Here is a 25678-nt window from a genome sequence, read left to right on the forward strand (position 1 = left end):
CCTTAAAGTGCCACATGGAACACAATACCTAGAAACAGAGGTTCAACTGCAACTGCACGTGGCAGTTATTAGGCAAGTTCCAAAACTGATCTCAAATTATTGTAGATGAGCTGCTATCGGCATAAACCTAAGGTCTAGATGCACTTCACCCCCTCTTAACAGAAGTGATATTACCTTATTAATAATAAATGATAGAATAAGCACTAATGATTGGAATAATTCATGAGGTATTTTAAACGGGAGGTGGAAGGGGGTGCAGAAATAAAATCACAATGATAAAACACAGGAAGCTATTCACCCATCATGTCTATTCTAGCTCTCTGAAAAGCCATCCAATTTGTTGTACTCCCCTGATCGGTAATAAATGTGAACCTTCTGGTTACAGGCTTTGCTACTTCCATAGCCTCAGTCACTGATTCAATATGCAGATGAACCTGCACGTGCATTCACTCCAAACTGAGCTCCAGGTTGATGTTGACTTTTTCTTTGAAGAGTATAAGGAAACGGGCTTATCATTAAGCATCTGAAAGACTAAAACCTGCCAATGAGCTCCCAAAACACTTTGCTTCCACACTTGGGAAAAGTGGCAAGACCCTGGGAAAACATTCATTACTTTCTACATGTCAGGAGCCTCCTTTTGACAAATGCAGACATAGGTGACGAAATTCAAAGGCACCATTAATGTACCAGCTTAACCTTCAGCAGACCAAGACAGCAAGGGCTTGAGAGACCAGGTTCTCAAACTCAAGGCCAGGTCATGGTTTACTAGGTAGCAGTGATCCCCACACTCCTATATTCTTCAGAGATGGGGAGCTCTACTGCAGACAGTCCAAAGCATTGTTGTAGCACCATCTTGCTTTTGCAGGATCTTCCAAATTCAGTAGCACGAAAGGTGGTCCCATAGCAATGTCCTCTCCCCGAATCTCTCAAAACCAGCTGCGTTGGGCAGGGCATGTCACATGTATTACTGATGCCATACTCCAAACTCAGTCACAGTAGGATATACCCAGGAAAACAGGAGAAATACTTGGATGCCCTCCAAGCATCCCTGAAGAGATGGAACCATCCCTGCCAATTCATGGCAGTCTGTAGCTAGTGACTCAGCAAAACAGAGAAGATTTATTCAAGAAGACATCAGAGACTTTGTTGGTAATACACAGAGGCAAAGTTGAAGTATCACAAACCCTCATCTGCCTGCACTTCAAGCATTGCCTGCCTGCATCACATGCAAATTGCATTTGAAACTTATTAGCGATCCTGGATCCCATGGAACCCGAGGGGAAGTGAGGAATTCTCTATTCCAAGGATCTGCCCACGAAACAGGATGGAAGCAATTTCTCCTTATTTATTATATCATTGATTTATGATTTTGAGACCCTAAATTTACCTCTGCTGTAAAAGGCAAAAACTCCAAGTGTTTTTTAAAATGTTTCTTGCTGTAACTGTAAACACAAATTACTATATGGGTCACTGATGTCTGCTCCACATTTCCTCTGATTTCAAAACAAACACATTAATTTTCATCTTTTAAAAAACAACTTACCTTTCAAACTAGCTCTTTAAATTGATTCAACAGTCCTGAAGTCAAACCATGGGAGCATTGTGTACAAACATTACATCTAAAATTCTGCCCTACCATTTTGCCAGAGGCATTGGTCAATTTAAAATAAGTGGAATATTATTCCTACTAAAGTAGAGCTGCAAACTCAGTGAAGGCATCTCTCAAGAATAACATACAAGTACATTCCAGCAGGGGACACTACAGTAACCTGGAGGAGGAATGTGATTTATCTTCCACCTCTTAGTGCAGTAGATGTGAAGGACAACTGCTGTGTTCCAAACACAGCCTCAGCTGCAATCACACCATTCAGCAAAAAAAGCTAGTCATCTAACCATGAATCCCCGTGATGGATTAAGTGTGACACTGGGCTGAGTCTTCAGCCACTATTCAGTTCGGGAGGGGAAGGGTGAGCAAGTACTACAGCCTATTATCAATTTCTCCTCATTTTCTACCAGTGGTTTAATATTTTACTGGTAAACTTGCACAACTAGAATGCAGCAAATTTGTGACACTTACTTCCTTATTCCGATCAATGAGTCCAACCTTCAAAATAAAGAGGAATTCTTGCAGCATGGAAGAAATCCCAATTTCTATTTCAAATGCACATTGCTGCTAAGTAATTTTTTTGGTGAAATGGCAATTGGGAAGTTACCAAACACAACATACACTGGAAATCACAATGGGTCAGGCAGCATCCAGGGGGAGAGAACAAGCTAATGCTTTGAGTCTAGATGACTCTTCATCAGAGTCCTCCAGATTCGATACATTAGCATGTTCTCTCTCTCTCTCTCTCCGTGGGTGCTACCTGGCCTGCTTTGAACTCCAGCATTTGCTGTTTTCATTTCAAATTCCAGCACCTGCAGTAATTTGCTCCTGATTGGGAAGTCTGCTCTTTGAGCAAACATGATATTGATACGAATGGAATTTTATTGACTATACAATGTTGCTGCACAGTAAATAGAATCTGCTCATTTTTATACAAGGTGGCACACTTGCGAACATCCCCCCACAAGAAACATGTACAATCGAAAATAATTCAATACCACTCCCGAGTTGATTACACAGGCTTTTACTGTGTAGAGTGCTGCAACTTTTCTTTTTAAACAACCATAATTAATCTTCCTTACTAAATATTATCCAGTTATAAAACCAGTTTGAATTGTTGCTGAACAAGTTTGTGGGGTTTCATGTTGATTCTTTATGACTTCACCATTTATGTCTATTTTGGGAAACACAAGCACATTCAATGTGCAAGACTGAAACAATCATCTCACTGCCACTAAGGTTTACGTGCACATACATAAAACCTGCTGCAGCCAAGTGACAAAGTGCCTCAGAACACATGTCAAGCTGCCTAACAATGTGTAAATTTAAACCACATTTTAAATACTCTGCTGGTGCTGTCATTCTGAAATTAGTAACACACTGCAGAAAATCACAAACAAAAGGGTACATTGAACGAACACCTGCAAGCAGTACTGAACAATGGCGTCTTCTGTTTCTAGCTTATGGCACTGATACCTCTCTTCTGTAATGAATCACTAAACTAAGTTGCTGAGATTCCATACTGGAAAACAGAACTAACAAATTTAGTACTTGGCAGAAAAATGAAATGTTCCACTTTCCATATGACTCATAAGCATGTGTTCCTCTGAAAAGCAGTTTACAAATTTATTTTCATTAATTGATGTTTTTGTAATCAGCATTCTAACATTGCTATCTTAGCCAAGAAGCTTCTGAATGACGTAGTTTTGAAAGATACTGTAATGCACATTCACAGACATAAGGGAAAGAATTCCAAAAAAAAACATTGTGCCATGCAAGTTAATCTTTCCAGTTCAGTTGCAATTCTCTTTAACAGGAAGACTTGTCATCATATTCTTAAATATTCCACACCCAGAAATCAAAGCAGTCAAATAGTTTTGGCATGGCTTTAATGGCTCATTCCTGGATAGATAATGTAACAAGTTGTTTCTCTCCTTTACTAGTCTTCAGCTTTTATCTTTCTCCTCCAAGTAGACCTGAATTCTTGCTAGGATATGAATAACATTGATGCCACTCACTCTTCCGACACTCCAGCAAAAGCTATCATTTATTTTCAAGCTAGGATATTCAATTGTGAAGGACAAAGCTGCACTTGATTTTCACATCCATGATCTATCCTACAAATGTCATTGACCACAAGACCATAAATACATACTTGCAATCAGGAAAATAAACCCTGGTCAATTTTCCCCTTCCTAGCCCAGGACAGCAAAGATAACAGCCGGGGAGGGGTTAACTCAACCTGTCAGTCCAGACATCAATCCTAGAACCAGCTGTTTACTGAATAAACTCAGTATTTGAAAGAACTGTTAGCTTTTTTAAATCATAAGTGAATGAATAGGAGCTATTTTATCAGAACTCTGTGCATAATAGTGTCATTTTTGGAAAAGTGTATTGCATTTTAGCATTTCTGGTTAGCTCTATGTATGAAGGTGTAAACATCACCTTGGTTGATGTATTGAGACGGCCAAACCAAGACAATCAAAGTCTGAACCAAATTACCTTTCATTAGTTCAAATGACAGTAAAACTGCTACAAATGACTACTGTATTCCAAGTCTGGAAAAGATTTCTGTGCCTGATCAAATTCACATAATACTAAATGAGTCACTGAATACAAGGATAAGGCTATTGGATTATCATTCCATAACGCACACGCAAACTGGTTAAATTACTAATCTTGTTCCCTCAAAATACTAAAGAATATACAGAGCAAAACCAAACCAACTAGTCACATGACCATTCCCTAATTCCTCTTCATTTAACCCAAATAGCTTTATCCTTATCTGTTTATCTAGCTTCCCCTAAAATGAACCTATGGTACTCACCTCAACATCTCTTGGCCGTGGCCAGTTCCACATGCTAACCACTCTCTAGGTAAAGACGTTTCACTCGAATTCACTACTGGATTTGTCAGCGAATTTGTGGCAGTTTTATCTTTATGGACTCCAGTTTTGATCTCTTCCACAAGTAGAGAACTTTTCCTTAGAAGGATCTGATCAGTACACCTGCTATCTTCCAGCTCTCTATCAGGTCATCCAACTACCCTCAGCTGAAAAACAAGCCAAACACGTTCGATGTTTCTCAGTACACATAACCTATCAGGTATCATTATTGCACTTTACTACAGTACTGCTGCAGGAGAATTGGGATAATTAACCAAAGCAGAAAACAGCTAATCTTACGAAACGTAAATTCAATCTGCTTAAGCTTGGCCCCATTCTCAAAAGGCCACAGAAACTAGATTGTTGCACTGAATAATAAATTCATCACATGATACTACACAAGACACAATAAAAATAAGTGGAGACCGATATAGTAAGAGCAGTTGAAAATAAGGTACCAGAGGGAAATTCACATGGTTCCTTCCTGAATCTATCACAGCAACAGGCATTTCCACTAATTTCCTGACTGAGATGAGTACCATGTCCAAATAAAGGTAAAGTGTTATATTTGGAAGCGTGCAATACAACCTCTAGGTCAAATGTTGTTGTGCAGTTTCCCATGTCACATAAGCATATAAGGGCCATATCAAGCTGAATCAAAACAATGGATAGGATGCTCCCTTCCTGCAGCAGCATTGACAATGGCGAGAAGGTTGGAAAAATATAGCAAGAGTAAAATCAAACCACTCTCCAACATGTAGAAGATATTTCCCAATTTTCCCTTTAAGAATGTCACGGTTGAGCCTTGACTACTTCATTTCCATAAATTTGCATCTCATTAGTAGTCCAACCCTTCACATTAATAGACAAACAGAAGGCTGGAAGAACACAACTAGCCAGGCAGCATCTGGAGGAAAAGAGCGGGGTAATACTTGAAATGCTGACTGCTCCTTTCCTCCAGATGCTGCCTGGCTTGCTCCAGCCTCCCGTTCTTCTACCTTGGATTCCAGTATCTGCAGTTTTTTCTTGACTCTTCTTATTAATATGCTATTTCCAATTCTCCCCTCCTTCCTCAAAACATACACACAAATTTCCAACATGTCAGTCAGAGCAGGTATCTGGTAGCACCTCACCACGTGCTTTTTAAACATAACTTCACCACATCCATGCATGCTCTGTGGATGCCATTCTGCTCCAGTCTTCAATCACACAAGGCAGCACGTGCAAACCACTAGTTTCATAAAAACATTATACCTACTCACACACCACTTCAGCCCTTCATCACTTCATCACTTCATTACGGAGCTCAGAGACACCTAAAACCTTTACAGTTCTGCCAGGTCACTCAGTGCACAGGGACACATGCAGCTCATGCATCTACACAGGATGGAACGTGTAGCTCTTAGCCTGCTTTCTTAGCACTAATCTACTTTGTGCTTACTCAACAGCTACCAGCCTCTAAGGCCTGTACTGCCTTTTAGCACAGAGGCAAGGTGGCAGTTTACCACTGTTGGGGGGTGAATATGCTGCTGTATGGTACCATGCTGTGTATATGTCACACCTACAGCATATGCCAGCAGTTTAATCAGCAAACGTAATGCATGTGCTTCAACCAAATGGCCAGACCTAAAAGCCAAGGGTGAGCAGTCCTCAACGGAGTCAAGAGGGAATCGGTTAGTCACTCCTCATCCTATTCCAGTCCAGAAGGTTGGCCACAATCAGTCAGGCACTTGAGTCTTGGAATCCAAGTCCTTGCGGTACAGGGATTACAGGTATGTCAGGCAAGGTGATAACAAGACAGCAGCACAGTGGAATGAAGTTTATTGTTCTGTTGGGACAGAAATATCCCAGACCCAAAAGAGTGGTCACACTCTTCTCCAGCTAACTGGAGAATTTTATCTTCAAATGCAGTGAAGCACTTGATGTCAGAAAGCAGAGAGAAAATGGCAACACTTACTCTCACAAAGCATTGGAGATTACTGGCCTTCTTCAGGCATTGCTGTGCAATTATTTTTACCTGCGACACAGCACTGACCTGGACTGCTATCTCCATCCAAGCTTGCTGAGTTTGGAGGCATGGCCTCATTTGGCAGTCAGCAGGATAAAACACGACCTGCCTCTGCACTGCCCATCCACCAGCAACTCCAGGTCTTTGCCGGTGAAATAGGCGCCAGGTTCACTTTCTGGCCCATGTCCTCGGTTATAATCATCAAGCACCAAAGTGAGGGGCAGTTCCTGGTTTACGGCATTTGAAGTAGTGTACAGCTAGACTTGCAGCTAAGGTGTAAATGGCAGAAGGTCCCAGGAGTGGTGAGCGCTTCTGCCTCTCCTACCATATGATCCCTACATAGAAGGGTGTCACAGAGCCTGAATGCATCATTAGTAAGGTAATCACATAAGAAATGATGAGAAAACTCAGAGTTAGTGCAGGCCAGATGTTGGGAACCTCACTCAACAAAACATTAACAAGAGTAGAAAATTTCAGTTCAAGATTTAGTTTGGATTTCCTAAATTAACTGCACTTTCAGTCAAAAAAAATATGCTGTGTACCGACAATGTGAATTGTACCCATTGAAAACTCACAAATGTAAATTTACACTAAATGCTTAAAAAAAAATCAAGAATGGATATGGTTGGGACAACTCTAAGTTGCAGTTTTTAAGAAGGCTATATCTTTCTCATTCTTTAGTTCACATTAAACATTTTGTAGATATGATGCAGATTGACACAATGCTTAGACTGACAATAGGTCGTCTAATCAATTATGTACCATGCATGCTCTTGGAACAGCTTTCAAGCACAATTTTGCATTTTAATATTACAGTCTTCACTGAAAGAAACAGTTGAGGAGTGAGTACAAGGACACCAGAGGGTCAGGTTACTGTTGAGCAAATCTTGCAGCTAGACTAAGCAATCCTGTCTGATAGATAAACAGGGACGATTTCCAGGGTCACTAATCATAAAATTACGAATGTATTCCCCACTCTACCAGTGCATCCTCCATTAAGACTCTACTTAAAACCTACCTTTTCGAAAAGCCTATAGTCACCTGCTCTAATATTTCATTTGGCTCAGTATATAACTTTATTTGGTAATGCTCTTGAGGTGGATTGAGGTGTCTTACTACATTAAAGATGGTACATAAATGTAAGCTGTTTCTTTTGCTGCACATTTGTAATTTCCCTATAAATAGAATGCAAAATTATCTTTCCTTCTGAAAATAAAATTGCATGACATACCATGCAAATCTCTTGCAATTATCATGGGATAATTGGAAAACTTAAAAAAGTAAATGCCAGAATGCATTTTCAAGGTTTTCCTTTTAACATTAAAGCTTCTGACACAAACTTAAAGAATCAATAACAGAGGAGCCTTCAAAATCCTAAAATAAACAAAACAAAGGTTCAGATTGTTATTTAACTTGGCAACTGTGGCACATCAGTGTATGATTTAATCTCCTATCTTTCCTGACCATCCTACATTACCCTTGCCTGGCCTCAAACCGAACATAATTTGGCAAAATGCCAACTTGTTGCCCACTTCTGTGCAATCAGTTTAAAAATAGACTGTGCCAATGAAGAAATTAATGTTGAAAGATTATCAGAGTTATCTAAACTACTCCAAATTGAAGTTCACATTTTGCAAGTATTTGAATGAACTACTATTAACACCCAACTATACTGGACAAATTTGCAGAGTTCTGCAGTTACCATACGTAATCTGCCATGAAACTATTTGCTTCCAAACTATAAAAGTATACACAAGTTGATTACAATAATGTATTTTCTACATATTGGATACAATGTAAAAGTTACAAACTTGAATTGGAGAAACATATTGCACAAAAATTCTTCACAACGATCCTTGCAGAAACATCCAAAAAGTGGTCATAGTGTAATGAGTACAAATATAAATGATAAGCTTCTCAAAAAGATCCAATTTTCAAATCATTGAGGTTTGTGTTGGGCATTTTTGAACCTTTTGCAGGTTCCACCATTCTATATTTCTTCGTAGGAGAACCAGTGTTTGACAGAACCCTGCCCAGCACTATTCCCAACACCAGAATCACAGAGTCTCTACAGTGTGGAATACAGCCATTCAGCCCATGGAGTTTGCACCAATCTTCCGAAGAGCATCCTGCTGAAATTAATCCCTCCCATCCTATCCTCATAGATAATTTAACTAGTCAGCACATCCCCAAACACTGTGGCGCAATTTATCACAGCCAATCTACCTAATCTGCACATCTTTGAACTGTGGAAGAAAAATCAGAGCACCCAGCAGAAACAAACACAGAATATAAAATCTCCAGTCACCTAAGATTAGAATTGAACAAAGCTCCCTGGCATAATGAAGCAATAATCTAAGCACTGAGCCACCATGCCGCGCACCTGCCACATCTTTCTTAAGACATTCATTGTCACTTGTCATTACTCATTATTTGAGGTCAGTTAGCTCAGTTTATTGGACGGCTGGTTTGCAATGAAAAGTGACGCCAACCGCACGCATTCAATTTCCACACCAGAACCGTCCTTCTCCAACTTCCTTTGTCTGAGGCATGTTGACCTTCAGGTCAAACAACCACTAGCCATCTCTCTCTAATAAGACAGCAATTATATGGTCCAGTCAGACTATGGTGAGTCAAGATGAGATTGCAAGAGCAATTCAGAGGAATTACCCACTGATTTCTTTTCTAATCTTCCTTTTTCAGTGAATATTACACACATGATTACAACTGCACCACGTTCTGCTGTTTTATATTCAGCTACACCTCTGCTGCCTACATTACACTTCCCTCCACCTCTCCTCCAATGACTACCACTCTCGTACTATCATCTCAGCGCTTTTTTAAAAATTTATAGATGTGCGTTATCCCAGTGTAGTTAGAAACTCTGCTGTGATCTTTCACATCAGGACTCCAATATCCTAGTGTCCTTTCATTCCCATCTGTTTTTTATCAATGTCTTGCTCTACAACAGTATTATTAGCAGACATGGAGTCAGCCTCCATACATAGCTGATGACATTGTTTTGTCTTTCAAGAGTCAGAAACTCCAGAATTGTTAGTTTTTTTAAATTGCTTGTCCAGGATCATGTACAGACTCCCAGCAACTTAACATTTGAAAGAACAAAGCTATCCTGTTCAAGTCCCATCAGAAATGAAACTAATCATCAATATGATTTTCTCTCCTCATCTGTTCGCTCAAGCTTGATTAAATTAGGTGCTACTTTAGTTTCCTGTTTGACAAAATTAAGCTTTAAACTTCACATCTTGATGGTTAGCTTCAGTTAGTAAAAAGGAAGTGGGCAGAAAAAGTATACTGACAATGGATGAGCAAAAAGATGCTTGCAAAGGCAAATAAATAATGGAAGAGGTTACTAGGTTTAAATAAAGATAGTGGAGAGATCTGAGAACGAGACAATGAAAATAAAATCGAGTAACTTTAAAACAGAAAGTAAGGGGAGCTTGGTATGGATTGAAAGCCTTTGTTCAGGAGAGATTGTGGGTCATATTTTGTTGGTTCGTGTTGAATGTAAGTAAGTAGGATGGATGGGAGGAGACCAGCACTGAAAATTAAAAGTGCCAACAGAGCTGGAGAGAACAAACAAATTCTGCAACTAGTTATTCATCACGAAACAACCACTGCCCCAATCTCCTACGTATTTTGCGGTCATTCTTGAAGGGGTGAGCTAATAACTGTGCCCAAATAATCTCTATTTTCTACTTTTCCAATGCTTTAATTGTTTCATCATGATAACTAGACTTGCCACCCTCCCCATAATGTGGATTGTAAAATCCTGAACCTCATTTATACATTGGTCCCTGGCCTCACTCAACCCTATCTCTCTGGCCATCAGTCCTACATTCCAACTTTCATTTACCGGGCCCTTACAGCATCTGACTAAACTTTCATCCATTAAAGGCCTATACAAACTCTCACTAACTTCCTCTACCCTGCACTGTCTCCAAACATTCATATACATCTTATAAGGTCATTAAACAGCTCAACTTGTTTATCTAACTTCACTTCAGTGTTCACTTCTCCCTGCTGTAACAAAAACACAGGATCAAAAGCCATTTGGCCCAAAGAGTGTGCTGGTATTCACAACCAGTAGCTTTAGCATGCGCCCACCCTGTTCCTACAGCTCTCTTCCCTTCTACTACCCATCCCATTGGTATGATCACTGTGTCAATTATGAATGGTGCATTATTCCACATCTTAAAAGTTCTCAGTATATCTCTTCAAATTAATTTAATATCTACTTCTCACAACGCTAGGCATCTCAATCACTTAAAATGGTTGACAAAAATTGAAATTGCTGGCAGCATCTGTGGAGAGAAATCAGAATTAACGTTTCGGATGGAGTGACCCTTCCTCGGAACTCATTGAGCCATTTTATATACAATACAATACAGCACATGAAACAGGCCCTTCAGCCCACCAAGCCCATGCCATTTCTTATTCCTTATTTAGGCCCACTACTTATTGTGCAGACACAGTTTCTATTCCTCTTTTTGCCACCCATTCATGCGTCTATCAAGATACACTTCAAATGGTGTCTATATGCCTGCTTTCACCACCTCCCCTGGCAGTGAGTGCCAGGCACCCACTACGTGAAAACTTTTCCCCATGCTTCTCACTGAAACTTCCCCCCTCTCACCTTGAACCTGTGCCCTCCTGTAGTTGTACCTTTCCAAGCTGGGAAAAAACCTCTCACTATCCAACTTACATAATTTTGTACACCTCCATTAGTTTGCCCCTCAGCATTCGTCATTCCAATGAAAACAATCAGAGTTTATCCAACTCGCCGATCAGAATTTCAAGCAGTTTTCCATATGTGGCCTAACTAAAGTTTTACACAGCTGTAACATAACTTGCCAACTTTTATATTCAATGAATGAAAACAAATACTGGAGTTCACAGCAGGTCAGACAGCATCCATGGAGAGACAACAAGCTAACAATTTGATAACAAAGTGTGGAGCTGGATGAACACAGCAGGCCCAGCAGCATCTCAGGAGCACAAAAGCTGACATTTCAGGCCTAGACCCTTCATCAGAGAGGGGGATGGGGAGAGGGAACTGGAATAAATAGGGACAGAGGGGGAGGCGGACTGAAGATGGAGAGAAAAGAAGATAGGTAGAGAAGAGAGTATAGTAAGAGTAGAGGAGGTAGGGAGGGGATAGGTCAGTCCAGGGAAGACAGACAGGTCAAGGAGGCAGGATGAGGTGGTGGGTAGGAAATGTAGGAAACGGAGGTGCGGCTCACCACCTCATCCCGCCTCCTTGACCTGTCTGTCTTCCCTGGACTGACCTATCCTGTCCCTACCTCCTCACCTATACTGTCCTCTCTACCTATCTTCTTTTCTCTCCATCTTCGGTCCGCCTCCCCCTCTCTCCCTATTTATTCCAGTTCCCTCTCCCCATCCCCCTCTCTGATGAAGGGCCTAGGCCCGAAACGTCAGCTTTTGTGCTCCCGAGATGCTGCTTGGCCTGTTGTGTTCATCCAGCTCCACACTTTGTTATCTTGGATTCTCCAGCATCTGTAGTTCCCATTATCACTGATACAAGCTGAAGTGAAGTGTAGAGGAGGTAGCATTTATGTTATAATTGGGGGTGGCGGGGAACGTTCTGGTGATGGTGGGGTGAAGAACATTGGTGGAGGAGAATATGTTGATAGTTTAGATTAAGTGATCAGAATGCGAGATCAGCAGAACAATGGTGTCTCTAACTGCTGGACTTAAAAGGGAAGACAGTCCCACCGCAGTACAGGGTAAGGGGAGAAAGGACCTGGTGACAAAAAAATGTAACAAGTTAAAAAAAAGGGATGAAATGGGAGTTGGTTCACAATTTGAAGGTGCTGAACTCAACATTAAGTCCAGAAGGATGTAAAGTGCCTAGTCTGAAGATGAGATGTTGTTCTTTCAGTATGCAGAGATTCACCAGAGCACTGCAGCATGCTGAGGACAGATAAGTGGTTATGCAAGCAGGACGCTGTATTAAATGACCAGCAATGGGAAGGTCAGGGTGATGCTTGCACATAGAGCGGAGGCGTCCTGCAAAGCGGTCACCCAGTCTGCATTTGGTTTCTCCAATGTAGAGTAGGCCACATTGGGTGCAGCAAATACAATACACAAGATTGTAGGATGTCCAGGTGAAATGTTGCTTCAGCTGGAAAGACTATTTAGGCCCTAAGATAGTGAGCAGGGAGGCGGAGAAGGTGCAAGTGCTGGTGGTCGTGGAATGGACTAGGGTGTCCTGGAGGGAATGATCCCTGCGAAATGCACACCAAAGGAGTGAGGGAAAGAGGTGTTTGGTGGTGGTGCTCTGCCGGAGTTGTCTGAAACGGTGGAGGATGATCCTTTGAAAGTGGAGGCTGGTGGGATGAAAAGTGAGGCCAGCGGGGATCTGATCACTCTGTAGTAAGTGATGGAAAGGGGCAAGGGCAGAAGCACAGGTGATAGGTCGGATGTGGTCAAGGGCTCTCTCAACTACAGCAGATGGGGAAGCATGGTTATGGAAGAAGCAAGCCATGTCAGTAGTCCTGTTTTGGAAGGAGGCATCATCCAAACGTATGCAATGTAGGCAAAGGAACTGCGAAAATGAGATGAAGTCCTCGCAGGATGCAGGGTGTGAAATGCTGTGTTGAAGCTAACTCTGGGAATCAGTGGCTTTGTCGTGTATGGCAGTAACCAGTTTATTTCCTGAAGTGGAGGCAGAGTGGTCAAGGAAGGGAAAAAGAAGTGTTAGAAATGGACGACCTGCAAGTTATAGAGGGATGGAAATTGGAGGCAAAATGAATACATTTTTCAAGGTTCTGGCAGAAGCATGAACCTGCATTGAAGCAGCCGATGATGTACTGAGAAGAGAGTTGTGGGAGGGGGCCACAGTAAACCTGGAACAAGGATTGTTCCACATACCCCATAAAGAGGCAGGCATAGCTGGGACCCATGCTGGTGCCCATAGCCACTCCTTTTTCTTGGCAGAAGAGAGATAAGTTAAAGGAGAACAAGCTCAGCCAGGCAGAGGAGAGTGGTGGAAGATGGAGTGTGTTCAGGCCTCTGCTCGAGGAAGAGGCCAACAGCTCGCAGGCTGTTCTGTTGGGGGATGGAGGTATAGACGGATTGGACATCCACGATGAACCGGAGACAGTTAGGGCCCGGGAACCGGAAATCGTCAATATGGTGGAGGGCATCAGAGGAACTGGGGAGGGCACGGACATGAGACACAGGATGGAGTCACAGCAGGAGGAAATGATCTCGGTGAGGCTGATTCAGGTAATACAATGGGCCTACTGGCAAAGTCTGGTTTGTGGATTTTGGGAAGGAGGTAAGTGGGCTGTCTGGGAGTGTCTCTGGAGCTAATGAGGTTGGCGACAGTCCTGGCAACAATAGCTTGATGTTCGAATGAGAGGCCATGGTCCAGCGTGCGGTAAGAAGTGTCCAAGAGTTGGTGTTGAGCTTCCACAAGGTAAAGATCAATCTGCCAGACTACAACAGCACCACATTTGTCAGCGTGTTTGGTAAAGTTAGGGTTAGACCTGAGAGAGCGAAACATGGCAATTTCAGAAGGGGCCAGTTTAGAGTGGGTGAGAGGAGCATAGAAATTGACACAGCCGAAGTTTTCGCAAAAGAAATCAAGTACTGGTAAAAGGGGTCCAAGTGGAGGGCAAATACTATAGAGGGGTGAAGGAATGAGTGGAACAGGGGTGGAAGAGAATATCCCTGCTTAAAGAAGTGAGTGTAGAGATGTAGGTAACAGAAAAACTGTTCAATGACATGAAATTCATTAAGATGAGGATGGAAGGGTATGAAGCTTTGCCCTTTGTTGAGGACAATATGTTCAGCCTCAGACAGCGGAAGGTCAGGAGGTACGGTGAAAACACAGCAAGGGCTGGGGTTGAGGGGAGTGCCCTCAGGAGGCAAAAAAGTGATAACATCAGAGACCTGGGAAGGGGAAGGTGTTAAGGGACAGTCTGCAGAATGGATCTTGGAGTCCATAAGTTGCTGGAGCTTGATGTCCGAAAGAGAGCGAAAAAGTCTTTTGTTGAGCTAACAGATAAAGTGAAACTGGATATTTTTGATGCCCTGGCCGATGAAGGCAAGTACACCGTATGCCTGCTTGACCATCTTATCCGCCTATGTTGCCACTTTCAGGGTTTTGTGGACCTGTAGGCCCAGATCCCTCTATGTCAATGCCCCTAAAGCTTTGCCATTGTTAACACAATTCTCAGCTGGATTTGATTTACCAAAATGAACCACCTCACATTTGTCTAGATTAAACTCTATCTGCCATTTCTCTACCCAAATCTGCAATCTAACTATATGCCACTGCACCCTTCAACAATTCTCCTAACTGCCTGCATCTCCACCAATTTTGGTGTCATCTCCAAACTTACTAATCAGACCACCTACATTTTCCTCCAGATCATTTATACATATTACAAACCAAGGTCCCAACACGGATCCCCACAGAACATTACTAGTTACTTATCTCCATTCCAAAAAATACCCTTCCACCACTACTCTCTGTCTTCTATGACCAAGACAAATTTGTATCCAGCTGGACAGCTCACTCAGGTACCTAACAAACTTTTGGCATCTCCAGCTTTTGTACCAGTATGCTTTGAGGTACTTTATCAAAATGTCTTACTAAAGTCCTTGTAAGTAACATCTACCGCCCTTCTTTCAACCATTCTTGTCACCTCCTCAAAAACACAATCAAGCTGGTGAGACATGACTTTCCCAGCACAAACCCACGCTGTGTATCACTAACAAGTCCATTTGCTTCCAAATGTGAATAAATTCTGTCTCTCAGTATCTTCTCCATCAGCTTCCCCAACAGTGTCAGCAGGCATACTGGCCTGTAAGTATGTGGATTATCTCAGTTTCCCTTCTTAAACAGAGGAACAACATTGGCCATTGTCCAGTCCTCTGGAACCTCATCTGAGGCTAAAGAGGATGCAAAGATATCTGTTAAGGTCCCAGCTACTTCCTCCCACAGCATCCTGGGCTAGATCCCACTTGGCCTGGGACTTGTCTACCTTAATGTATTTCAAGACACCTAACACTTTCTCCTTAATTATGTTGACTTGCCCAATAGTATTCACACACCTTTCCCTAATGTCAACATCCCTCACATCCCTCTCTTTGATGAATACCAACATAAAGCACACATTAAAGATCTCACCCATTTCCTCCTGCTCTATACATAACCTCTCCCCTTTATCCCTGAGTGGGCCTACTCTTTCCCTAGCTACCTTCCTGTTCCTAATAGGTGTATAAAGTTCCTTGGGATTCTCCTTAACCATTCTGGCCAAGGACATTTCAGCCCCTTTTAGCCCACCTAAATCCTTCCTACTTTCTCTATATTCTTCAAGCTTGTGTTTCATCTGTTTTTAGTTGCCTAGGCCATGGGTATGCTGCCTTTTTTGGGGGGCTAGGTTGATAATTCCGCTGTCATCCAATGTTCCCGAATCCTGCCATTCCTGTACTTCATTTTCATAGGAACATGCCTGACCTACGATCAATCACTGGCTCCCTCGCCAGATGTGGATTTACTCTCAAATAGCTGCTCCCAATCCACATTCTCCAATTCTTGCCTAATTTGGTTATGATTGACCTTCTTCCAATTTAAACTTCATTCAAACTCCACTCTTTTCCTTCTCCATAAGTATCTGAAAATGAAGTAGCTGGTCACTACTCCCAAAATGCTCTCCTGAAACTTTTCCCAATATCCGGTTTACTATGGTCCCTCCCTCAAAGGACTGTCCACGTACTGTTTCAAAAATAACCCTCCAGGGCACACCTAACAAACTGCTCCCCATCCAAATCCCCACACACTAAGGAAGTCTCAATTAATATGGGGCAAGTTAAAATCTCCTACCACTACATTCCTGTTATTTTCACAACTTCCCCAAATCTGACTACTTATCTCTTCTTCAATCTCCAGCTGGCAGCAGAGAGGTCTATGGTACATCCTGAGTATTGTCACTGCACCTTCCGATTCCTGAGGTCTACCCATAACACTCACTGCAAGATCCCTATAGGCTGTTCTCCTTCAGCACAGCTGTGATTTACTCCCTAGCCATTAATGCAACTACTCCACTTCTGCTTCCTCGTCTGTTTCGTCTAAAACATCAATATCCCAGAACATTAATCCTGCCAATCCTGTTCCTCTTTCAACTATGTCTCTCTGATAGCAACAACATCTCAAACGCATGCATTAATCCAGGTCTAAGTTCATCTGTCTTACTTGTTATACTTCTTTCACTGAAGAAAACACAGTCCAATTGGGCTCAGCAACCTCACCTAGACTATTCTTCCTCTTAGCCTTAATCTAAAGCTCTTCCCCAGAATCTAAAGCTCTTGCCCAGTCTCTATTCTTACTGACCTGCTGCTCCAGTTTGCAGCCCCTATCCCCGCCACACTAGTTTACCTACCCGAGTTGCACTATCAAAATTCCTGCCAGGATATTGGTACCCTTCCAGTTTAGATACAACCTGTCCCTCTTGGACAGGTCCCACCTTCCCTGGGAGACATCCTAATGATCCACATATCTGAAGCCCTCTTCCCTACACCAGCTCTTTAGTCATGTGTTCAATCGTACTCTTTTGTTGTTCCGAGCCTAAGCAGCACGTGGCATGGGGAGCAATCCTGCTTTTTCGTTTACTACCTAGCTCTCTGAATTGTCGTTACAGGACATTGTCACTCTTCCTATCTCTGTCATATCTGCCAATATGGACCATGACTTTTGTCTGTTTACCTTCCAGTTTCAGGGCTTCATTCAGATGTACATAAAATAAGAGGTCAACTGTACTAATACAACAGCATTTTCAGAGTAAACAGTAGTCTAGGATTTGGAGACGATTGTGTATATGTGTCTCTTGTTCCTCTAAGCTTAGCAAATGTTTTAATGTACTAACTCCTTAAGACAAATTATGGCATTACGGAAGCTTCATAACATCTCTAGAGATGAAAAATCATAATTCTGCCTTCCGCTTATACCCAACACATCTTACAGAAAATTCTTTGCAGTGCAAAGCGTGAATTACCTGTAACACCAACAGTGTTTCTTTGTATGGATGCCTCTTATCTGATCAGTAATTTGTAGAATATTCTATTTTAATATGCTAATAAGCTTATTTTACTTCTGTTAATTCCAACAACTTGGACGAAAAAGAATACTCAAAAGGTCCGCACTTGGCTAGAAAATCCTCTGTGCCATGATCAGCAGCTGTCCTGATTTTTTTTTTTATAAAACTGGGTGTTCAACCAGAGGAAGCATCACCGCCAAACTGGAGCCAGCCTTCGGCTGCAAACATGATTTGACAAGAAGTCACTATATGCAACCTGGCGCAGTTACCATAACGGGCTGGTGCCGGTTATAAAATTATGGAATGTTGCGGCACAAAAACAGGACTGACAACACATCAAATCCATGCCTCCACAAGAAACACCCTAGTTTCATTCCCAATTCTGTCTCTCTCCCCATACAGTCTGACATTTCTATTTTGCAAGCAAACTACAATTTGGGGTGAAATTATAAACTGTTTCAATAATGAGTGGTGATGCTGTCCGTATTTACTAGCCTTTGCATAAAATTATTATTTATATCATACAAGGGACCATACAAGGCTCTGCAGCATTTCAGTCTTTTGAGCATGCTATAGGAATCCTCATTGTTGTGGCAACAAAAATTAAGCATGTAGTCAGCACGAGGTGGCTAGACAGAAGTACAGAAAATAAGGCGCAGCAATTAAAAAGCCTTAAAAGCTGCCGATAGTTGCTGAAAATTAATGACCTTTTACCCTCAAACTCTGGCAGGGACAGAAAATCCGACATATGATATTTAAGTGAGAAAGCATCAGTTGATGACGCATACAAGAAATTTGGTTCAAAATTTGTATTCACTTCATCTGACAGTTAATGTTAGAGTGCTGAGGTGACAAAACTCAAAACAGCATGACTCGAAATAAAATCCTACTGCATGATCCAAGTGAGTACTAAAGTGTAAGTTAAGTTAATAAAACAAAATTTAAAAAGCTATTAGTTATTCAAAACCCATGTCAAGTACTGCTTACAAACTGTTGATAATTAACTGTGCTTTGGATACAATAATAAAATCATAGCCTGTTTTACAGCATTCAAGCTGAAATAAGACCACCATATAGTCATAGGGTTGCACACCACGAAAACAGACTCCTTGGTCCAACTCATTCACGGCAAATCAGTTATCCTCAATTAATCTAGTCCCATTTGCCAGCATTTGGCGCATATCCCTCTAAACCCTTTCTATTCATATCCACATCTAGATGCCTCTTAAATGTTGTAATTGTACCAGCCTCCACCATTTCTTCTGGCAGCTCATTCCGTACACACACCATTCACTGTGTAAAGGAGTTGCCCCTTAGGTCCCTTTTAAATCTTTCCCCTTCACCTTAAACCCACGCCCTCTAGTTTTGGACTCACCTACCCTAGGAAAAAACATATTGGTTATTCACCCCATACCCCTCATGATTTTGTAAACCTCTGTAAGGTCCTTCCTGAACCTCCAACACCCTAGGGAAAATAGCCCCAGTCTATTCAGCTTTTCCCCATACACAAACCCTCAAAGCCTGGTATCATCCTTGTAAATCTTTTCTGAACTCTTTCAGGTCTCATATCATCCTTCTTATAGCAGGGAGACCAGAACTGAATGCAGTAATCCAAAAGTGACCTGATGTCCTGTACAGCCGCAACATGAGCTCCCGATTCCCGTATTCAATGCAGTGGCCAATAATGGTGAGCTTACCAAATACCTCCACCTTCCTGTCTACCTGGGACTCTACTTTCAAGGAACTATGAACTTGCAGCCCCAGGTCTCTTTGCTCAGTAACACTCTCCAGGACCTTATCATCATTAAGTGTATAAGTCCTGGCCTAATTTGCCTTTCCAAAATGAAGCACCTCACACTTATCTAAAGTAAACTCCATCTACCAATCCCCAGTCCACCATTGTAATCCGAGGTAACCTTCTTGACTATCCACTACACCATTAATTTTGGTGTCATTTGCAAACTTACCAACTATGCCTCCTATGTTCACAATCAATTCATTATTCAGAACCTGTCTATAAGAGGTTAATAAAAGCTGTATTATTGATTCCTTTTATTTTTTGCCTCACTTGGATTTTCATCGCAAGTTTCATGCATAACTTTATTTCTTAAAAAATGCAAAAGAAAACTGCTGTTCTGATATTGCTGAATAAGTAATCTCAATAAACAGATGTAAGCATAACATGTTAGGCCCTTGTTCTTCTCATTTGCAAACATAAATGAAGAACGTATGTCCTCAATTTTGCATGCAAAATATAATCCAATCATAAGTTAAACAATCAGTAATTTCCATTCCTTGCATTACTTCACAGAAGTGAAAAAGGTTTTGTAAAAAAGAACAAAAAGGGAGAGAAAACTTTAAAAGCAAGGAAAACAGTTTGGGTCGGAATCAAAAGTTTGCTGGAAGGATTTTGTTTCAATTTGCAAAGAAAGTATGAGGAAGAAATTTGGAGAAAGAATTTCCAACAGATAGATGTAATAGTTAAAAAGCAAGTTACCAGCTCAGAGTAGAGGTTAAACACAGCTACAGCCAATGAGCTCACTGACGTGGGACAGGGAGAGGTTAGAAAGAATCTTTAAATTCATTTGTTGGGATAGAAGTGTGCCTGTGGCCATCTGTAAGATATAACATCACCAGTCCATGGCAAAGAAATGTTATTTCTTCTCCCACACACAGATACTGATCAAAAAGGTGTCTCATTTCCAAGTTTTTAAGAGACCATCCAAATTAACAATTAGAAAACTGATGAACAACTTTGTCTCCATTCTTTTACTGTGACAAAGCATTTAGACCAAGATTATGCATTGTACTTTTTAAAGATCAAAGCAATGAGCAGAAAAAGAGGATGTAAATTCACATTTTAACTTTTAACAGCATAACAGGACAAACTATTTGTGAATTAGTTATAAAATGAAACCAATATAGGTCAGGGGTTCACATAACATTTTCTAAAATGTACTTTCAGCCTGTACGAAATCATTTTTGTTCTAGGATGTAAATAAAAAGATGCTTTTTAGAAAATCCCGTTAATGTAGATTAATTGGCAAGCATGATATTGATGATTCTACTGCTAACAAGGCCAATCAATTTATGGAGATGCTTCAAAATTTAAACACAACCATTCTCAAACAATTGTGCTAATTATCTGCATGAAATCTGTTTGAGAGGTGTACACAGGGAGTTGAGCCTTTAATGACAAAATGAACCCACCTCCTTCTCCAGAAAACTAGTTCATAATTATATCAATTTAATTAGTAAAGATATCAATTTAAACAGAGGATGACAAGGAGGTCAAATTCAATTTCTTATAATGAGGGAACAAGCTTCTGGCATTTTTTTGTTAGTTTTTCCATTGAGTGGAGAACGTCTGAAGTAAAAGTCAGCCTCACAAACAAAAACAAAGTTTGAATATATCAAATACAAAATGCATGGATAAGTAGTTTCAGAATTTTATATCAACAGAAGCTCAAAGGAAGATTCCCTTCAACAGTGCTGTGGAAAATATTGGAAATATTGCAACTAGGGGCTTCAGTTTCAGGTCTTAGCTTTTAGCAAGTGGAACTAGTTCACGTAGGGTAACTATGTTCAGTCTGGCACAGTCTTATCATTTATTTATTGACAGTGTATATTAACAATAGAATTCCTTACCAAACCACTTGAAATAGGAAATGCATGTTTTGTAAGACTTTCAAACATGGATTTTCTGCTGCGACCTTCCTGTTTAAGAGCAAACCTCAGGTTGCGCATATCCTGTAAAAATAAAAAGTAGCTGAGTATGCAATAGGTACACAAGGCCCTTTTCATTAGACTTAGAACAACATTACTTATTCCGTCCTGCTCTTGAAAATTGTAAAGTTATATACAATTTACTTTTCAAAGGCTTAAACATAGATTTGCAAAACAAACAAATCCCATAACTTTTGTCCCATAATAGACCACACATAACAAGTATCGGGTAACATATGGCTAGAAATCAAATAATAAATACAACGATTGTTATTTAGTAGGATCACAGAACAGAATGCCTAATTGTGGAAAGGAAATGGGAGGGGAAATCTGTAGACGGATCAGGTAGTTCAGTAGGATCAAAATGACTGTTAAATGCGATTTTAATTAACTAATCATTAATTTCTCCACCAATCAATTAGAGCTAACAAACTGAATTCTTAAAATACGTCCAGGAATCCTCCTATAATTGGCTTTCATATACCAACAAGAGAGGCTGCATTGTTATTTGCATACATATTTGGAGAGCCAGTGCAGACACAATGGGCTGAATGGCCTCATCTTGCACTGTAACACTTCTGATTTGGTGATCTTCTTACATCAAAGGCGGGTTGTCGACAAAACGCTTCCGTATCTCACTAATCCAACCCCAGCAAGACTTCTGGAGTGCTGAAATTCTGGCAGAAGATACCAGATTGATTTAGAGCTGAATTTAGCCAGTTAGTAAACAAGGAAAAACAAGGGAAAAATAAAAATTGGCCTATCAGACTGTTTAATGCACCCTTAAAGCCAAAAACTTGGTCAAAGTAATTGGCTATCTACTCCAATAACTCCTAACATGATTCAATGTTAGACTATTTCCGGACAACCTTGTGAAGCAGGGATATTTTGTTACATCAAATTAATGATTTGGAAAATGATTACAGCATAGAAGGTGGCCTTGCCATGTTCTTGCCAATAGTAGCAGAAGTAATTCAGTTAATCTGACTCCCCTGCCCTTTCATCATAATTCTACAATTGTTTACTCTTTTTTTGTATATCTACTTTTTGTAAATCCTCTTTGTAACTGCTTCCATTAACTGTTATCTGCCTCATTCTCCAGACCATACTGATCTGCCATTTAAAAAAAAGTTTCTTCACATTACCCTGGGTTCTTTGGCCAATCTCCTGAAAGTACTGCCCTATGTTTTTTTTAATCCGCCGTAAACAGGAATAGTTTCACTTTAATCCATCTGGACCCCTTGTGATCTTGAGGACCTCTAGGAAACCTTCTCAAGAGCAAATACATCTTTGACAATCTATCCACGTGAACTGACACCCCCATTACAGTAACCATTCTCAGAAATCTTCTCTCTCTCTCTCTCTCTCATTTCACCTACTCTGCCTGGCACTAGACAATGCAGCTTAAAATGCTGGGTTCCCACAAAGACTTGGTCTTACAGTGCTACTGTAAAATACTGGTAACAGCGGAACGAGGCCCTGAAGTAGTCATTAATTGGTCTCCTTCACACTTTCTCATTTTCCTTAATTCCCCTGGAGTCCAAACGTATATTCCAGTCTGGCACATACTTAATAAGTTATTAGTCTAGAAGTCTGAGAATTCAAAAATCTCTCAATTTTTCAAGTAAAGAAATTTCTCCTCAGTTTAATCATAAGTGATCTCACCCAGAAAACTTGCCCCTGGTTCTTTAGCCAAGGGGAAAAAACCTCACAGCATTTACCCCATCAAGGCCCTCAGAATCTTAAAATTTCAGTGAGATCGCCCATCACTTCTTTCACTTCTGGAGCCCATATACTCTACCTCACCTCTCATTATAGAGCAACCCTCTCATCACAGGGTTCAATCTTTCTCCAAGTTAGCAATATCTTTGTGTAGAAAAGGGAGCCAAAATTGCAGTGAAGCACAGTCTCACCAAAGCTCTGTACAGTTGTAGCAAGCGTTATTTACTCCTGTGCTCCAACGCCTCTGCAATGAAGGTTAAGATACCATTTACCTTCCAAATTGCCTACTATATCTGTATTCTAATTACGATTTGCACAAGCTTACCTAAAATCTTCCTGAACATTAACATTTAAATGATTTTGGTCATAAAAAACAGTTCTCAATTTCAACTCTTCCCACTAAAGCTTTCTATATTGTTTGGTGGGTTGATTTTTAAAAGGCTGCCAATCAATTTGCTGCCCATCTCTAAGTGTCCTTGGACTGAGTAACTTATAGGTCATTTCAGAGATTAGTTAAAAGTCAACACATTGTTGTGGGATCTGGAGTCTCATGCAGAGCAGACCAGGAAAGGACAGCTGAAGTCTTTCCTTGAGGGACATGAGTGAACCAGGTGAGAGTTTTTGTGACAACTGATTATAGTCTTGGAGCACCGTTTCTGAAACTAGCTTCAATTCTCCTGTGTGGGTTTCCTCCAGGTACTTTAGTTTCCTCCCACAGTCCAAAGTTGTACAGGTTAGACGGATTGGCCATGCTGAATTGCCCATACTGTCCAGGGATGTGTAGCTTGGGTGGGTTATAGGAGGATGGATCTGGATAGGATGCTCCAAGGGTCAGTGTGGACTTGATGGGCCGAAGGGCCTGGTTCCACATTGTAGGGATTCTACGATTGAATTCAAGATTTATTAACTCAATTCAAATTCCACCAGATGTTAGGGTGGGTTTTGAACCCGTGCCCTGTGCATTCACCTGGGCCCTGGATTACTGATCCAGTAATATTACCATTATGCCAATATCCCCCCATAACCTCTAATTTCCCCATATAATAACTCATCTACCATTTATTTTAAGATATTAGACTGGTACATGCTGTTATTAGACTGATAAATGGACTGTCTAACTTCAAATAACGCTGATCTTGTTAATGCTGAACTTGCCTCATGCACATCCTGTTTGGAGTAACCTGTACGCCTTACTCTGATCGAGTTTTTTCACCTGATGATCTGTATGCCCTTGGTTACTACGATCTGCTCACAAGCAAATCTTTTCACAGTACTCAGGTACATGTGGCAATAAATCAAATCGAATCTTTAAGAACACAGAAGAAAAAATATAAGAACAGGAGCAAGGTAGGCCACATTGCTCCCGCATTTGCCATTCAAAGAACAACTACGGACATTGTGCTGTTCTACAGTTTGTAGGTCAGCAAACCTTTAACAAACATGCTCATGTTATCAGGACTATCACACGTTGTGACCTGAGTGTGTAAAGCTCTCCACCTTCCATCTTAATTCAGGCCACCTGAAGCATGGCACATCAATGGAAGCATGTTACTCTTTGTATTCAAATAGCTTAACATCAGCCCAGACACCATGAACACAATACTTGCACATATTAGTTACAGCTGTAATGAAAGTCTGTTGGATCTTGAGATACGCATGGCCTAGTTTATATTATGAGGGAACATCGGGGAGAGATATCCTGCCGAAGGCAAAACCATCACTTGATTTTTTTTTTTAAAAGATTAGATTCCCTACAGTGTGGAAATAGGCCCTTCGGCCCAACAAGTCCACACCGTCCCTTGAAGCATCCCACCCAGACCCATCCCCCTATAAAAAACACCTCCCTGAACACTATGGGCAATTTAGCATGGCCAATCCACCTAGCCTGCACATCTTTGGACTGTGGGAGGAAACTGGAGCACCCGGAGGAAACCACGCAGACACGGGGAGAGTGTGCACCCTTCACACAGACAGTCACCCGAGGCTGGAATTGATCACGGGTCCCTGGCGTTGTGAGGCTGCCGCGCTAACCACTGAGCCACCGTGCCGCCCTGTCAATCTTCTATCAACAGTGTGGAGCTGGAGGAACACAACAGCTCAGGCAGCATCGGAGGAGTAGGAAAGTTGACTTTTTGGGTCCCAACCCAAAACGTCGATTTTCCTACTCCTCTGACGCTGCCTGGCCTGCTGTGTTCCCCCAGCTCCACACTGTACTGACTGACTCCAGGATCTGCAGTTCTTCCTGTCTCCACTTGATCTTCTATGTGAACTCACTTTCTTACCCACTCCCCAAAATCCTCAAATCCCTGAAAACCAAACATCTATCACAACCTTCAATACAGACAATAATTAAACATCCATAACTTTGTGGCAGAGAATTTTAAATATTCATATCACTCAGAGAAAGGTTTCTTCTCGGACTATATCCCTGTGTTCTACCTTCCCCAGGCAGAGGAGATAACCTCTCAGTATTTACTCAGTAACTGCGTCCTTCAATGAGATCACCTTTCGTTCTCCTTAACACCAGGGGGTATAGATCCAATTTACCCAGCCTCTCATCATTCCTGGAATCAATCCACACAACATTCATAATACTGAATCCAAAGCAACTAATTCCTCCCTAAAGAGAGACATCAAAACTGTAT

The 25678-nt window shown here is 41.2% G+C and overlaps 1 protein-coding gene across 1 annotated transcript in view; it reads right to left on the reverse strand.

Annotated features, from left to right (window-relative positions):
• mtm1 (myotubularin 1) overlaps positions 1-25678 on the reverse strand; it is a 130960-nt gene that overhangs the window by 43817 nt on the left and 61465 nt on the right. Inside the window, exon 6 of the mRNA XM_059651350.1 lies at positions 21234-21335. Within this exon, the coding sequence (XP_059507333.1) occupies positions 21234-21335 (102 nt within the window). The remainder of the gene's footprint in view (positions 1-21233; positions 21336-25678) is intronic.

This window comes from Stegostoma tigrinum, chromosome 15, assembly GCF_030684315.1.
Source record: "Stegostoma tigrinum isolate sSteTig4 chromosome 15, sSteTig4.hap1, whole genome shotgun sequence".
Lineage (NCBI taxonomy): Eukaryota > Metazoa > Chordata > Chondrichthyes > Orectolobiformes > Stegostomatidae > Stegostoma > Stegostoma tigrinum.